General features: G+C 33.0%; 2 protein-coding genes across 2 annotated transcripts in view; one reads left to right on the top strand and one right to left on the bottom strand.

Annotated features, from left to right (window-relative positions):
- Positions 1-410: 410 nt before the first annotated feature.
- GPHR (Golgi pH regulator) lies at positions 411-3953 on the top strand. Its single transcript, XM_077443963.1, has 9 exons — positions 411-571; positions 661-824; positions 906-1012; positions 1101-1204; positions 1282-1403; positions 1490-1719; positions 1798-1979; positions 2058-2243; positions 2318-3953. Exons 1-9 carry the CDS (start codon positions 530-532, stop codon positions 2561-2563), a joined length of 1383 nt encoding a protein of 460 aa, XP_077300089.1. The 5' UTR covers positions 411-529; the 3' UTR covers positions 2564-3953.
- Positions 3954-4918: 965 nt separating this feature from the next.
- stum (mechanosensory transduction mediator stumble) overlaps positions 4919-16751 on the bottom strand; it is a 75424-nt gene continuing 63591 nt past the window's right edge. Inside the window, exons 4-9 of the mRNA XM_077444564.1 lie at positions 5977-6588; positions 5760-5880; positions 5540-5666; positions 5280-5360; positions 5090-5203; positions 4919-5004 (exon numbers count right to left, since the gene is read on the bottom strand). Of these exons, the coding sequence (XP_077300690.1) occupies positions 4919-5004; positions 5090-5203; positions 5280-5360; positions 5540-5666; positions 5760-5880; positions 5977-6588 (1141 nt within the window). The remainder of the gene's footprint in view (positions 5005-5089; positions 5204-5279; positions 5361-5539; positions 5667-5759; positions 5881-5976; positions 6589-16751) is intronic.

The raw sequence follows: 16751 nt of genomic DNA, 5'->3' as shown, positions 1-16751 counted from the left end.
TGCTTACCTACTGTATAGTCACGTATTCGGATATGTATTCCCACGGTATGAGAAGTGCAATCATTGTTTCATGCACTTAGCTTGTCGCTAATCCTTAAAACCCACTTATACCAGTCGCACGGTATGCATTTAGTTAATCCGTTACAGATAATTTTTGAACGGTCACACAGTCTCTGGGATTCTATTCGCTTAATCCGCGGCGTACGTTACAATAGTTTTAAGTTTTACCCAAATTTTAAATAAAATGACCAAAAATTGTACATCCTGTAGTATTTCATCATAACTATTTACATCTAGAATAATTTATGATGAGACTGTTTGCTATCGAGATTTGATAGGATATCTTAGGTTTTTGAGGCTTTCAATCTTTTTGAGAAATAATTTGTATAATGGATAGATTTTGACGTGTTAGTGCCGAAATTGAGTACACGTGAAAAATACAAACGTCAACGTGACAGTTGTGCCGGCTTGTTTCGAATAAGAACTGAAAACACCTTCACAACGAAAATTATGACATAAACTTTACAAAATGGGCTTCATAGAAGACACTTCGATCATTCTTATATCACAGGTATTCATAAAAACCAATGAATATTATAAATAACAGAAAAGTTTTTATTTGAACATTTTCCGATTTGTGACCATTCATCTGTGTTTCAGATATTTTTCTTTTTAGGAGGATGGGTTTTCTTCGTCAAACAGTTGTTCAGAGATTACGAAGTGCATCATTTACTTGTACAGTTGATATTTTCGATAACCTTTGCCCTCAGTTGCACAATGTTCGAACTTATAATATTTGAAATTATTGGATATCTAGATTCCAGGTACATAACATTATGATCATTTTTAATGTAAACATTCTTTTGTATTATTCTGTGCAAATTAAACGATGCCATTTGTTTCAGTTCACGATACTTTCATTGGAATTTAGGCTTATATCTAATGCTATTTATGGTCATAGCTGTAATTCCATTTTACATTGGTTACTTTTGTATCAGCCAAATTCGCTATGGTAATTACATTTTTTTTTTTGAACATTATACTTGTATCAAGATGTTTATATTTACATACATATGGTAATTTTGTAATTTAATTTATAGTTCATCCGAATTTCATACGTCCGATGACTTTGCTCGTTTGGTTCATATATTTATATTTCTTTTGGAAGATTGGGAATCCATTCCCAATATTGAGTCCAAAACAGGTCTGTTGATTTGAATGGAGTATTCATCTACAGACATATGTATTATGATTGGCTTACAAATATTTCTGTTATTATAGGGTATTTTTTCGATAGAACAAGGAGTATCTAGAGTAGGAGTTATTGGAGTCACGGTGATGGCAATACTTTCCGGATTTGGTGCCGTTAATTATCCATACACATCGATGACTATTTTCATCAGGTAAATGATGTACTACGTAAAACTCTTCACTCTTCTATGTATATTAATTTTGCTTTGGATTTAATAGTTTGTGGATGCTATTTTAGACCTGTAACTCACACAGATATACAACTCATCGAAAAGAAATTGTTGCAAACGTTGGATATGATTCTTGTTAAGAAGAAGCGTATAGCTATAGCTCAAGCACGAGATATTGGCGTACGACAACAGTATATTCAAAACGCAGAAGCTCAAGGAAAAACTGGTGGAAGAAGTCTCTGGAATTCTTTTATTGTTAATTTTAAATCTTTCGCTAGCCCTCATGAACCAACTGAGAGTGAGTACTGTTTATTTAAAAACACTACTTTGATATGACATACATCAGTATATTATGATAATATTGAAATTATAATAGATATAGAGCAGTTGAAGAGTGAAATAGGCGCTTTGGAAGAACTTCAAAGGCAATTGTTTCTTGAAGTACATAGCGCTCGGTGTATGATGAACAGAATTCAATGGTCGGCGACTTTGCAAGGAAAATATTTTAACTTTCTAGGCTATTTCTTTTCGCTGTATTGCATGTGGAAAATTTTCATTGTAAGCAAGTAATCTTCATACAATTATTCCACAATTTATTAAGTGATTTGTGTAATATATTGGATTTAAAATTTACAGTCAACAATCAACATCGTCTTTGACCGGGTCGGTAAAAAAGATCCTGTCACCAGAGGGATAGAGATTGCCGTACATTGGATGGGATTCGAGATAGACGTATCTTTCTGGTCTCAGCATATATCATTTTTCCTAGTGGGATGTATCGTCGTTACCAGCATTCGAGGATTATTGTTGACATTTACTAAAGTAAGATGAATTACATACACATGTATCAATGTATAAAACTATCAATGCTATAATCGATGTATTTATTTTTTAAGTTTTTCTACAAAATATCATCGTCGAGGTCGTCCAACATCATTGTTCTGATATTGGCTCAAATTATGGGCATGTATTTTTGCTCCAGCGTACTCTTGATGAGGATGAACATGCCTCCCGAATACAGGATAATCATCACTCAAGTGCTCGGTGACCTACAGTTTAACTTTTACCATAGATGGTTTGACGTCATTTTCCTAGTCAGCGCTCTAACAAGCATATTTGTGCTATATCTGACGCATAAATAGCGTTTGCTCTCGTCCGATGATGTTCTCACGACAATTTCGGATAAAGGATAACCAATTGGACTATTTCAGTGTTAAGTTTGTGATCTCATCTGGGGAGAGATTTTTTTTCTTATATGATTCTCGTGATGGCTATTTTATCGAATTTTTTTTTTAGTAATTAACAAAACCTTTGTTATTGTATAATATTTTCCTTATGGTATGTATGCTTAAATTCTACATTTTAAGTGGTTGATTTTTTCTTTAATACAGTGTACTCACGATTATCCGGGTGCGGATTATCCGTGCTTGAAAAATATTAATTAATTTTTTTAAATTAATAAAATTTTGTTATTATATGATAATGAAACGCAACAATTGATTGCGACCGTAAACATGCGTGTTATTTGAAACAAATGTTTTTCGTTCCCTTTTTAAATATTTTATAATAGTATTGCGTCAATTCTTTCAGTCGCTTTTGATCATCGAAGAAGTAACAAGTGCGTGTATTCAGAGCAGATTTTTTCGAACATACGTATGTTTAATTATTATCAATTATAATACTTTGTGTGTGAAATTATTTTCTTTGCTATTAACTCGAAAATATTTCAGATTTACATACCTGTTCGAAATATAGTTAAACAAAAAAATAAATTAGAGGCGTTCGCGAGACATTGTGATAGTTCTGCAGGTCTTTCGAAGCGAAAAAGTATGAAAATGTCAACATACGAAGATTTGGTTGCAACTATACTCGTATAGTTAAATCAAAAATGAGCCGAAGGAATACCAATTAGCGGTCAAATGTGTATGGAAACAGTCAAGTTTTTCCATGAAAAATTAGGATTAGTAGACAACTTCAATGCTGCATCTGGCTGGTTGACTAGATTTTTATTTTTATATTTTGGCAACAGCAGTACTAACTATAGGTACTAACGGCCACACATCTGCTCAACTATAAGCCTTTTTCTTAATAAATAATTAGTATTAAAATTATGAAATTTGTGAATTTGTCTTGTTAATATGATATTAAACTCGAAACCAAGTCAAAATTTGATGATTCGGATTATCCGTGCCCTCCCTCCCCAGCATTAGCCCGGATAATCGAGAGTGTACTGTATATGCTGTATCTCTGTCTCAGTCCATAGTTGCATGTGTGCAAGGAGTGTTTCGTAAGAGCGCCAGAGCTCCTCGGAAACTCTGCTCTCATCCACATGCAACTATGGAATGTGCGATAGAGATAGAGAACAGCAACTGACCAGCCGCCACTGGTACATATGTATACTTAGTAGGTAACTGTAAATTAATTTAATCCTTTTCAAAAGACATGTCTCATATTTTATTTATTTATTAATAACAATTATAAATGTGTTTTCATTTTCGTTCATTTCTTACAACGTATGTACATAAATTTTTGAAAAGAGTGATCGTTTTATTAATTATGCATAGTCATTGCATCGAGGTGTGAACGGATGCACTCTCTTGCATATCAACTTTAATAATATTTACACTTTTATATATGATGTGTAATAATATGGTAAATGCAATTAATTGCAGTTACGTACATATGATAAAAAATTCATAAGTATGTAATATAATACATATTGAATCGTTATAGGACTGATATGTATGTACCTATTAAATACACTAAAGATACACTAAAAATTTATATGTTTTTTACACTTTAACTGTATATGTATATTATATATATATATATAATTATGTGATGAAAATGTTTTACAATAAAAAAGCTAAAAACTTATTTTAAATTAAAGAATAATTTTAATAAAAAAACTGCCACTGGAAATGTCTCTATGATTGAAGTTTTTAATTTCAGAAAATTTTACTAAATATTGTGGTCAAGGCTATGGAATTTATGTATGTAATATAACCTACATTAGATAAATTTTTAATTTATGCAATTTAAAACCATTTTAACATATTAAATTATCACTTATCTTGTTATAGGAACAAATTACATGTTTTTAAATCAATTGACGTACATATGTACATTTTAACTCAAGTTGGTACGCATTTCAAAAGCACTATCAATTATCGGATCTAATTAAAAATTTAAAACTCGTGTTAAATTGTTGTTTTTAGAATTGTCAGAATTTGAGGTACCGTTGAGTAAGTTTATATGTAACCCAATAGATGCCTAATACGATAGAGAGATGAAGTTTCAAGTACAAACAGCTTATGATAAATTTATAAGGCACTATCGACGACGTTGCTTAGAAAGTATAAGTAACTCGTTTAAACCTACATACATATGTAATATAACTCTTTTATCTTACAAATGGTTCGTTGTATATATTTTATATACTACCTATACATATTATATTTATATTTACAAAATAGTTCATGTCATATTTTTCACGTTCACGTACGAGCGGCTCTGTGATTGTTAGTTGTTGGAGCAGCTCTTTCCGGATCCACCACTGTCATTCTAGACTTTTTATATTTTCCTGAAAATATATTTTAGTACAATATACATACAACAGATTGAGACTATAATAATACAACGTATTATAAATATGATAAAACACTCACTCGCCACTTTTATCATCATTGTGCCCCACCATATAGACCAGCCCCATCCTACCAAGCAAAACAGCACCGTAAACAGTTGACCAATCCCAACCAACACGTCGATTAAGAATGCACCTGAAAAGATCACACATTCACGTGATAAAAATTGCAAGAGATTACTTCTAATGCCATTTTACATCAAAATGTATACCTATACGCTGTCTGTAACTATCGTATACTCCAAACCGAGGGCGACCAAAACATAAACAGAACAAACCACTGCATATCGTTCCTAGATAAATCGATCGAAACATTTTAAATATAAAAAATGTGTTATAAATTTTATGTGCAATTTTCATCATCAAATTGATCATTGTTTTACAAATACATATGTACGTATATTGACTGATATTTTTTATAATGTGATGATGGAAACTGTATCAGTGTGTATACTCGTATTATTAAACATACCCAGTCCCGGTACTAGTACATTGAAAATAAAACAAATCCAGGCTAGTGGCACGGGTAGAGCTGGAATAGCACCTCTCATGTGGCTGGTATGTTCTATGAGTGCCGGATCCAACTTGGACCGACCGTCCTGAAAGCATAAACTCGGTACAGATCATTCCTTTAACTATGAAATATTACAAAGAGCAACAGTTAGTATTCAATATATAAGAAAAGAATAAACCTCAATTGGCACTGCTTGCGAAAGGCTTCTCTTCTTGCTGAACAAACTGGTCCTTCTGCTCTCGTCCACCTGACTGGCACCCTTCTTACAACACAACGCCTGCTTCAACTTACCGCAACATCTGTTCCAATCAAAGTCTTCAAATCAGTTAAATTAAATGTACATTATAGAGAAGCTGGCGTACGTCGGTATTTAATTTTAGTTATGTGAGACATACCCGGGCGGCGGGGCCGGAGTGCTCAGGATGCTGTCTCTCCTGGCCGCCCAGTCTTGCTGCTTTTGCTTCTTCGTTTTGCAACAGGCTATCTTGTGCCACCATCGCTCTGCGCTGACGTTTCTTCTATCAGCACTCGAGTCCCGTATTTTATTTTTCCTCTTACAACAACTCAGGCATCCAGGAGACGGAGTCTCTTCCGTTTTATCGCCGACTCCTCTCTCATTCCCAAGTTCCGCTTTGCTGCTTGTTATATTCACCATTTCGCTATCGGTGTCGTCCTTTTTCTTAAAACAGTTCAATTTTGATAGTTTGCCTCCTGCGCCCGCCTTGGGTGCTTCCGTGTCTTTGGAAGTCTTCTTCTTCTTTTCGGGTTTTTCGTTGACGAGTTGCACTTGAGAAGTGCTGGGCTGCTTAGAGAAAGCCAATTTGGCACAACATGGCATCTTTTGGACACATCCTCCCATAAGCCGACTGCATATGCTCGGTGGTTTGCCTTCGGCTCCTTTGTTCGAATTTTCGATTAGATCTTTTACATCTGATATTGGACTTCCTAAACTATTTTTGTTTGCAGCTTTCACACTGTCCGTGCCTTTAGAATCACTGTGAGGCAATCTGGAAACAAAAATATATTTTTATAACCATGTGAATATTTATAGCATAATTTAAAATGATGTACTCTTCTCTTTTGCTTTTTTTTTTAACTTAATTTTATACATTGATAATTATTTAATTGTAATGGCAATGATTCATAAAATATACATACATATGTAATATAAAATTTTATCTCAATATTTTTGTCGTCTATTTGGACAATAATTTCTTTTAAATTTTCATATAAGTTTTAAGAATAAAAAAATATATATATGCCGTGGAAGTTTATATCAACGTTTAAACTCTGAAAATGAATTTAAAATTGATTCATACTCCAACATAGCTATTATTATGATTTATTTATAATTAAGAATTAATATGGCGTAATCAACTGCATTGATACTATAAAAGAAAGAAAAAAATTAACCTATTTAAAAAACTTTGTAGGTCAAAGGATAGTGAAAAAGTGAATAAATAAACATGTATCTCCATATCCATTACAGAATTCAATGTTTTACGTGTAGGTGTATGTATATTGTAAGTGACAATATTGCATTTGAGCAAAAGCTTTGAACAAAAGTTGGATTCGGGTCAATGGGCGATTTTAAACACACGTACCTATTAAGTGTGAATTAAATCAGAGTCAGTGTGTTACGTTGACACGCATATTTTGGGTCAGTGGGTTAGGGTTAGGGTGAACCTCGTAAATCGCAAAATGGTTATTTGTTCTAATGCCTTTCTTACGCTATAGTTTCGAGATAAACATCTCTCGTGCATAACTTATCGCGCTTAATTTATACGTAAATGACCTAATGGTAACTCTGTTTCCCGGCTTGTGGCTGGCGTTGGTCGTCGGCTTGACAATGGCGGCTTTCTTGGAACGGATCGGATCCGGACTGCGGGGTCCTCTGTTCCACTGTGCCGGATCCAAGTGTATCGGAGACGGAGTTCTGAAGGGATCGCCGTGCTCGTCTGATCTTCTCACCGGGTCTGGATCACTCGGGATGATGTATACAGCCGGCTGCTGCCGACCTTTGCTATTACCCTGAAGTTCTCCCAAGTAAAGTGTGGGATCGTCTAAATTTTTCTGAAGAAATTTCACTTCAGGCATTTTTTCACACTATAGTTTTAATCATAATTTTCATTCACTAATTGCTAAATAAAACTTTTCACGAGTGTTTGAGTGAAAAACAAATCAGACGTGTGTGACACCATGCACGGTAGAACTGAAACTTCCGAGTTGAAAATGAAACGAGCCGACAGAGGATGGCATATTTCGTTACCACTTCCGTAACTACATATCTTACGCTTATTCGTGTCCATATAAGTGTAGGATTTGATGTGTAAATGATTCATAAGAGTCATGTCGAACAGTTGTTACACATGAGTGTGTTAATTATTGAGAGTTGGTACCCCAGACACCGGTTGATGTGCGGGCGAACTGTGATTGGTCGGCAGTGGTTGCGAGCTAGTCAGTGCACCATGTTTGGTGCAATGGAGCTCTGGATTGGACTGTATCGAGATACATCGAATAAAATACTTGCCGTATAAAGTCGTGTTTAATTTCTCCCTCTTCACGATCTTCCCTTACTTGAATTCCCACATAAGTAAACACTTCAAAAACTACGATGTGTGTGTGTTTGTGTATTGATTTACACTAATTACTTATTAGTATAGAAATGTGTAGGTTCTCAAAACTTTGACAAGTTTTCGTTCGGAGAAAGAGGTGACTTTTTCTACCCCATCAGTGACGATAACTAAAGGCACAAGGCGATTATACATACAAACCTTTGTACGTATGTATGTATGTATGTATAGGTATATAAAAAAGGGGTTTTCATGCGCTGCGCATATCAGTACACGTGAATTTTCATTATAATTATGGCAGTCGAAAGTAATGGTTTCGCGTTGGGTCCACGACCACGGTGGGGTCACTATTGAACCCACTCTACCCCGCGCGTATTAAATATTAGCCGAAACCGAAGCACATTAACGTGTTTATATAAGTTTCTCGTCAGTATTTGGCGAAATCACGCGATTCGCATGACACGTTCCACTTGACTCAAAAGGTCAACAATAAACTTAAGCCGAACGAGTAAAACATGAGATGAAAATTAAAATATTTTTGTTTTGCTACTAAAATGTATTTGGGTAGGTAAGTTTATTTTTGCCAATGTATCGTCAAATTCACATCGTCATCGAAAAATGGACCAAAAATATGCACTCAGATTGTGCACATTGAGGCGTAACGCGACGCGAACTTTAATCGAGTAAGTTACTAATAGAGCGGTGCGATATCTTGATGTCTCGTTACGGATAAAAATGATTAAAATATTCGTTAGTCAATAAAAATGCCCCTTCAATTTAAAGGAAAAACTATCGTCAACGATTCTACTTGAATACACACAATGCACATACAATATATTGATATATTATTGTACATAAATGTTTGTATTAAAGTTGTTCACTTCATACTAAGAATTGCACAGATTGAATGCTGTATTAATATGTGTACACTTTAGTATGGGGTGTAATCGTGCTGAAAATTTGACCTTGGCATTTTTTTCAATAATTCACCGAAAATGAAATCGACGCATAGCTACACATGTACATACATACACATAAACTGAAACAATCACATTATATCACACTGGAGACACATTTTAATAGTGTGAGTTATTATAGCTCACTGCAATGATTATTTCAAATCAATCGATAACGAATATATGTATGAAATCGATTGCTTTCGCTGGTTGTGTCATTTTGGCCAAAGCGGCAACTTTTGTTGTGTTTGAAAAAGCGCGCGCATCTGTGACAGTCGCGTTCCGCGGCTATCGAGTGTAAATACTTTACGGCCAGGTCTCGAGCAGAATATTTTATCGACCAACGTGAGCGGAAGCCTTCAACCGACTGAACAATTCAAACCGCCCCTATTGAGAGTGAGGGTGTGCGTATCACAAAGCGGCCTCACACCGTAACACCTACCCCCTTAAATATACGGATTTAACGAGGAAAAGTCAAGGGGGAGGAGGGGGTGGTGGAAAGCGGCAGGTCACGTGAACTAGAGTGTTTTATTGTATTATAAATATTTAATTTTTTGTTTAACGCTCGACAAGGTCAATTACCGCGACCGAAAATCACGAAAGACCACGATTTAATCCCCCCCCCCCCCCATTTGATATTTCAAATTTGGAATAATCTTAAATGAGAAGAAGGGATTTAAAATTATATTTTAAAATTAAATTTCATTTTATTTTAGAACTTGCATGCATTTTTTTCGGTCATGCCCTTCACAATTTAAGTAACGGTAGGTTAATGAAAGGGAAATTAATAATTTCATTTTATAAGCACGCCATCATTAAAATGCGAAATTTAATAATTCTCATTTCGTGTTTCTATGTTAAATATTTCGCAAGTGCAACGACTATTTTGTGCGCGTGTTCTTTATCATTAATTTGACGTGCTTAGATTATTACCGTAAAAATAATGATTTTATATGTATGTATAGTCAGCTTTATTTAAAAAAAATTAGATAACAATCAAAAGTAAAAAAAAAACGAAACAAATCATTTTGACATGATTAAAATAGAATCTATATTTTTCGACTCCATTTACATATGGTTTATCACACATGATGCAAGACAAGAAGAAGATCAAGCCTTTGCTAGCCTTGTATTAATTTGTATTAGTTGTAATAATATATTATATATAATATGAATCTTACATATAAAACACTAATGTTTGTATGTATGTATGTGCCATGCGTGCTTTGGGTGGTCATTGGTTGGACCGTCGTAGGTTGGGTGGGAAAAATACGTTCGATTTATTTTTTGTTTACGCTGAGGGGGCGCAGCCCCCATAGGGCCCTCGTCGGGGGCGCCGCTCCTAATAAAATAAATAAAAATAAATAAATATATTTTTATATATATTTTTTTTTAATTTTTTTTTTTTAATTTTTAATTTTATTTTTTTAAATATATTTTTTTAATACACACCGGGCAAAGCCGGGTAATAAAGCTAGTATACATATAAATATGCTTGGATTTTTTCCCCTAAGAATGCGGTGGAGCGCCATTCCGGTACCTTTTTTCACGGTATTTTTAATGTTTCAGAAGCAATCAGCAAAAGCAAAAACAATATTTACATAATCACATGCTTGGCGAAATAATAAAAAATATGGTGCCCTTATGAATGAGATGAAATATGGATGGATTCGAAATTGGCGCTCTAATGTTGTGAAAAGCGAGAAATGGATTCGTTCACGCTCTGATTGGTTGAAAAAGTTTCAAAAATGATTCTCCTACTGACCCGAAAACATTTTATTCCATATGAAAGAGTCGGTTGAAAAAATGTTGCTAGACAGCAAAGATGTTGAGTTAGCACTAGTGCTTCCAATCCCGGAAGATTACTTCAGCACCGGGATTGCGGTGCTAGGAATTTCCAATTCCGGGATCCCGGTGCTAGCACCGGGAAATCAAATGTATAACAAAAAAAGGAAACACATGTTGAATTCCATATTTTCATATTTCAAAACCGTTCAATTGCATTTTGAAAAATGTTTCACGCAAAAAAATCTCCTCATGTTGGCGTTCTTGTTTTGAGAGTATGGCTACATTCTTTAAATTTTCGGTTCGCATCTATTTCTATTTTTCTAAGATTAAATAAAAGATATCCTTTAATGTAATCAAATAAAGTAAAAAATGTTACTTTTATTTATTGATTCGTTTTTTACAAATAGTTAGTACCGTTTAGTAATTATTCATCGAAAGTATCCACCTAATATAAAAACTGCAATTACACTGATTTTATGTAAAAAAATTCGGATGTGACTTTTTTTTATTTTCATCATATTGATACAAAAATTATATTTGAATTTTTTCGTAAAGATAACATATTTTTAGGGGGTCGAAAAAAATAGTGGAATAAAAATCGAACAAGAGTAAACTGCCACTTCCGGTTGACGGATGCTTATCAAATTTTATAGATAACTTTGTATTATACTTAAAATTCTAGATATGAAATTTCAATTCAATAAACCAAAGGGTTTCTGTGAAAAACATTAAAAAAAACTTTGATTCTCTTGAGTAAAAGTACTACTTTCGGAATAGGAAAAAATATTGGGGTATAAAATTAATAATTTCTATTACATATAAAAAAATTCATATTAAATTCATAAAAATATTCAGTCCGATTGGATTAGCGGTTTGGGAGACAATTGAATTCAAAAAATAATAATATATAGAGTGAAAAAGAAAAACTTGTACGCGTTTAAACAATTAAAATCTGACATAGCGAGAGGGTAGCGAAAAGGAAAAAAAACGATCGGAAGAGTGTGGATAAATACGGCAACTTACTAATAGATGTTACCGAGAATGAAAATGCAGTATTTTCAAACGTGTCTATTACGACTATTTTTCATCATCGTAATGGCGGATTTGATTTCCACATATATTGATGACCAAACCGAGAAAAATGGCAAAGTTTGAAAAAGATCGGAAGAGTGTGGATAAGATCCCAAATATTGTCAGACGAAAAAAAGCAAGCTGAAAAGAGGCTAGTAAAAAAAAGAACACCTATAATGGGAGGTACCATTTCCGGTCATCTTGAAAATTTGAAAAAAAATTATGTTGTATCGATAATAATTTCAGTAACCGATATTAAGTTTCAGTTTGATAGGACGAACGGTGTTCAAAAAATCCCCAAAATACACTGACATACAGACACACATACAGATACTCACACAGCCACACATACCAACACACAAACATTTTTTCTGGATCATGAAAACATGATCAGTGATCGATTTTGAGTTCGAATCAGTCAAAATATGCTACAAATATCATTGCAGTTGAGCACAAAATCTGCGACACAATACAGGCCGTTGATATCATTTCGTGGGAACGGCAAGCCGGCGTCAAACGGGTCAGAGAAAACAAATGGACTATGACTGTTATTGCTCATCATACCATTGTTCATTATATAATGTTGTTTTATGTTTTTTCTTTATTATTTTTGTAAAAATAATATTTTTAAAGAAATTTTGCATTCACCGTAATCCCGGTATTCGGACTACTTTCAGCATCGGGATTTACGGTACCAGAAAACACCGGGATCCCGGGAATGGAAGCCTTAGTTAGCACTGATTATGGCTCGAGTATTTATTTACCCACAAATATTGGCTTATGAAGATATTGATCATCAGTTAACGTTTAGAGAGATGGAAATTAGAAATATACAACAAAATGTCAGATGGTATAAACGCCAGATTACCTAAACACAATCTGCTATAGTTCGTTGACTTTAGAGTCTTTAGTTATTAGGTGTATTATGAGCATTTATAAGAATTATAAATAGATTTTTGAGCTATTTTTCCTATTATGCTGTACATTAAAATTAAAATAATATAATACTATGATTACTAAAAAAAAAAATGAAAATTTTAAAATAGATAATGAACATTAGATCAGTAACTAATAAAATAAGATGTATTGTGAACATAACTTTGTAATAATAAAAAGCATTTAAAAATCAAAAATTAAATTATAAACATGTCTGTACAGATATACATATATGTACATATGCTTTGAATTATGTTCCCATTTCTTTGATTGAATGCGAACGAGGGTTTTCGTAAATTAATCTGATTTTCACCCCAATAAGAGCTTCGTTGAATATCAAATCAGTTTTAGCACTTTTGTTTATCAAACCTACCTTTGACACTTTTTGATTCTTTAAGGTATGTTTATCCTTTATAGTACGTACGTTAAGGTGTGAAAGACATTCGGCCACAGATAAAAACACTAAGAAAAGAAATAGAGGCGATTTTCCGGATGAAAATTGGGAAAATCTGTGGAAATTAATATAAAATTTCATTCAACTACGTACATATATGATGTTTTTACAATTTTATTTTACATTAGGCTTCGGTTGTATGTTACATTTATATTTGAATATTTAATTTTAGATTTGACACATATAAAATAAAAATAAAATATATACATACATATATACATATGTATATGACAAATGTTGTTTATTTTTTTATGCACTTGGCATTGAAAAAGCCGACTTAAATTTTATATAAATTATATTTTAATATAATTTTCTTTGTTATAAGTAGAGTACGGATAGCCAAGGTGCCGCTCATTGTTCCATTGTTGTAAATGATTTGTAAAAAAGGTTCGGCAAACCTTTAACAATGCATTTACAACATTTGAACAATGAACGGCACCTTGGTTATCTGGGCTTTAGTTTAGTTAGCTTAACAAGAAGTGCGTTCCGGCAGCCCTTTTAAAAAAAAATCCATGTAAATATATACATATTTATGAAGACGTCAATATATGTATGTATTATACATATGTACATATCCATACAATAACACTGTTCGACAAATGACGGCTTTTTTTGGTTCAGAGACGAGATATGATTTTTATTATAGATATATGCCCAGTGAACACAAATATGGTAATAAAAAATGTTGATTGGCTCGAGATTCAGAGATATATGTGTTTTTTATATCTTGGTGTTGTTAGGTCGATGTCTCAAAACCTGTCAATTTCCTATTCAAAATGAATATTGGAATCTATAGTCGGGTATTTTATCTTTCATTTGTAGTACTTTTCAGCTTCCAAATCTCTCCAAGTAATTTTCCAGTTCAAATTAAAAGTCAAAAGTACGTATTTTCACTTGGGATTTTTTTCCACTGTTAATACTATTTTATATTGAGTTTTTTCTATTGAAACATGTTTATTGAGATAGTGTTCTGACCACACTATTTTTTGTTTTCGTTTAAAAGGGTTAATTGGAAGTGTGCTGAACTTTAAATCGGTAAAATTGCGAGCAAAAAGCTCGTACTAGTATTTACTCCTATTTACACGAATCTGAATTGAATTAATAGGAATAATATATAAAATTATCTTTATATGAGAATTAAATAAAATTGCACTTGGAAAAATCATATTTTGACTATTCTTGTGGATTAATAACAAAAATTCTATTGATAACTGGCTTACCTCGATAAAATAAACTTATAATTTTAAATAAATCCAATTTACTCTACACAAATTTAAATTCAAATTCTTAACAATATACTAATAAAATACTTAGTTTAAAACATACATACATACATACATATGGAATATTAATGCAACGAAATATCATATGTATGTATGTATGTAAATCGAATCGAAACTTTTCACTTCCGATCAATTTAATTCTACATTTCTTTTAAAATGTTTTGATAAAATTAGCAAATCAAATTACAAGGGTTCATAAAAAGCGTGCAAAACTACAATTTTTATACTACTCTCCCACCCCCCCCCTTCTTTTTTCTTTTTAGTCACAATAACCGTATTTCGAACTATGACGAGGTCAAAGCTTTTAATTGTATCTAAACGTTTTTACGCTCACGATTTCCAGGGCTGTATTCACGGCTGCTAAAAACACTCTATCGGTTGAAATACTTTCGTGAATCTGGGGATCGAGATTACAGTTATCGTAACTTGCAATCAAACCACATGTGTATTACATTACATTCCGGTTAAATTGGACGGCTAATTTGAGTCGTCAAAAGCCTCTGAAAGTATGGTGTTGTAGTAAAGTGTAAACGACAGAGAAGTCGATAATTTTCGTTGACTGAAAAAATATGCATTAATCATTTAAATTATCAAAAAAAAAATAAGAAATCTAAATAATGTTATTGCGTGTTATTTAGATTAAAATCGACCTTTTCTAGTTTAACAGTGTAAATGAAAACAAGTCGTCAGTGGGAACTGTGTTTTATTAATTTATCGCGTGATAATTAAATAATAAAAATCAATCGTAAAATCGTTGCCCCATAAGCGATTTTAACATGAATTGGATTCTGAAAAAACAATGCTAAGCTTAAATGTTTAGTGTATTTTTGACCTTTCGATAAGAGTAATTTAATGATTATTTTTATACGAAAAGTGGTCGAAAATTTGTGATATTAGTATTAAATTTTATTCATTAATTAAAAATAAGGAATAAATATAATTAAAAAAAATAATCATATGTTTTAAAGGCAACTAAATTTAATGCCAAATTAACATCTATAAAATAGCTCGCACGACCTAATTGACGTCCGCCCGGCAAATCAAACGCCAATTGGGTTGCCAGTAACAAAAATAAAATTTGATGTTTAAGTGAAATCATAACCAGTTACATTTTCACTGGGTATAGTTCAGTGAAATCATATCCAATTACATTTAATTAATTATCCCTATCAGTGCAATTATAATTTTTGACAGTAGTATGATAGGGCGTCGCCCCGCTCCTGTCCATTCCAACTCTCCTCATGGTCCATACATCGTAATACCCATCCAAATACATCCTAATATCTTAGCAGCCAACACTTATTTATTTAAGGGTTTGGTTAAGTTAGGGTTGGTTTTATTAATTTAAAATTAGCTTGTTATGGGGCCCGCTCGTCCCAAAGCGGGCCCCAGGGCTAGCACGCTTGAGCCCCCTTCCTAAAGTTTCAAAATTGAAATTCATCAATATTTTTCACAATACACATTAATTAAGGAGTAATAAGATTGAGGATCACCTGATAAGTGATAGCATATTTTTTCACAAGATTCAAATATATGTAAGTCATGGTGTAAAAATAATAGCTAAGGTATCACCGACAAGTTACTACTTGAACAAGTTACTACGAAGACGAAAGACACTTGTCAATTTAATAACAAATAAAAAAAAAAATTATCTCCGTGCTGGGGCCCCTGGGCTAGAGGCGTGGCTGTCCCCCTGATGCTATATTTATTTTTGTTACTGACAACCCATTTGACGTTTGATTTGCCGGGCGGAGACCGATTGGGTCGTGCGAGCTATTTTAGAGAGAGGCACTCTTTTTTTTTGTAGGGCGAAATGTTTTAGAGATGATCATTTGCACATTATGTCGTGATAAATACCTAATTTGTCTGGAAATGGTACCCGTCATTAAATACTTCTGAGAAGTAAATATGAATGTACATATGTACATACATATATATGTAAGTATACAATAAATGCACATTTTGTCAGTTAATTTATCAGTAAAAACTCTTACTAGATTCATCAAAATGTTTTTTTCTATAAAAGAGTGGCGTATGTATGTATGTACTTAAATGTACATATATGTAATCAAAAATATAGGCCTAGTTAAATTAAATCAAATTTTGAAT

Source organism: Arctopsyche grandis, chromosome 13, assembly GCF_051622035.1.
Source record: "Arctopsyche grandis isolate Sample6627 chromosome 13, ASM5162203v2, whole genome shotgun sequence".
NCBI classification, from domain to species: domain Eukaryota; kingdom Metazoa; phylum Arthropoda; class Insecta; order Trichoptera; family Hydropsychidae; genus Arctopsyche; species Arctopsyche grandis.
Note: the sequence above shows the minus strand (reverse complement) of the source record. Positions and strands in the feature narration are given on the sequence as shown.

Excerpts from the sequence above, each read along its gene's own strand:
- GPHR (XM_077443963.1), top strand. The coding sequence starts at position 530 with ATGGGCTTCATAGAAGACACTTCGATCATTCTTATATCACAG. Across the intron at positions 572-660 it reads CGATCATTCTTATATCACAG|ATATTTTTCTTTTTAGGAGG; the intron begins GTATTCATAAAA and ends TCTGTGTTTCAG. Across the intron at positions 1,404-1,489 it reads TCGATGACTATTTTCATCAG|ACCTGTAACTCACACAGATA; the intron begins GTAAATGATGTA and ends ATGCTATTTTAG.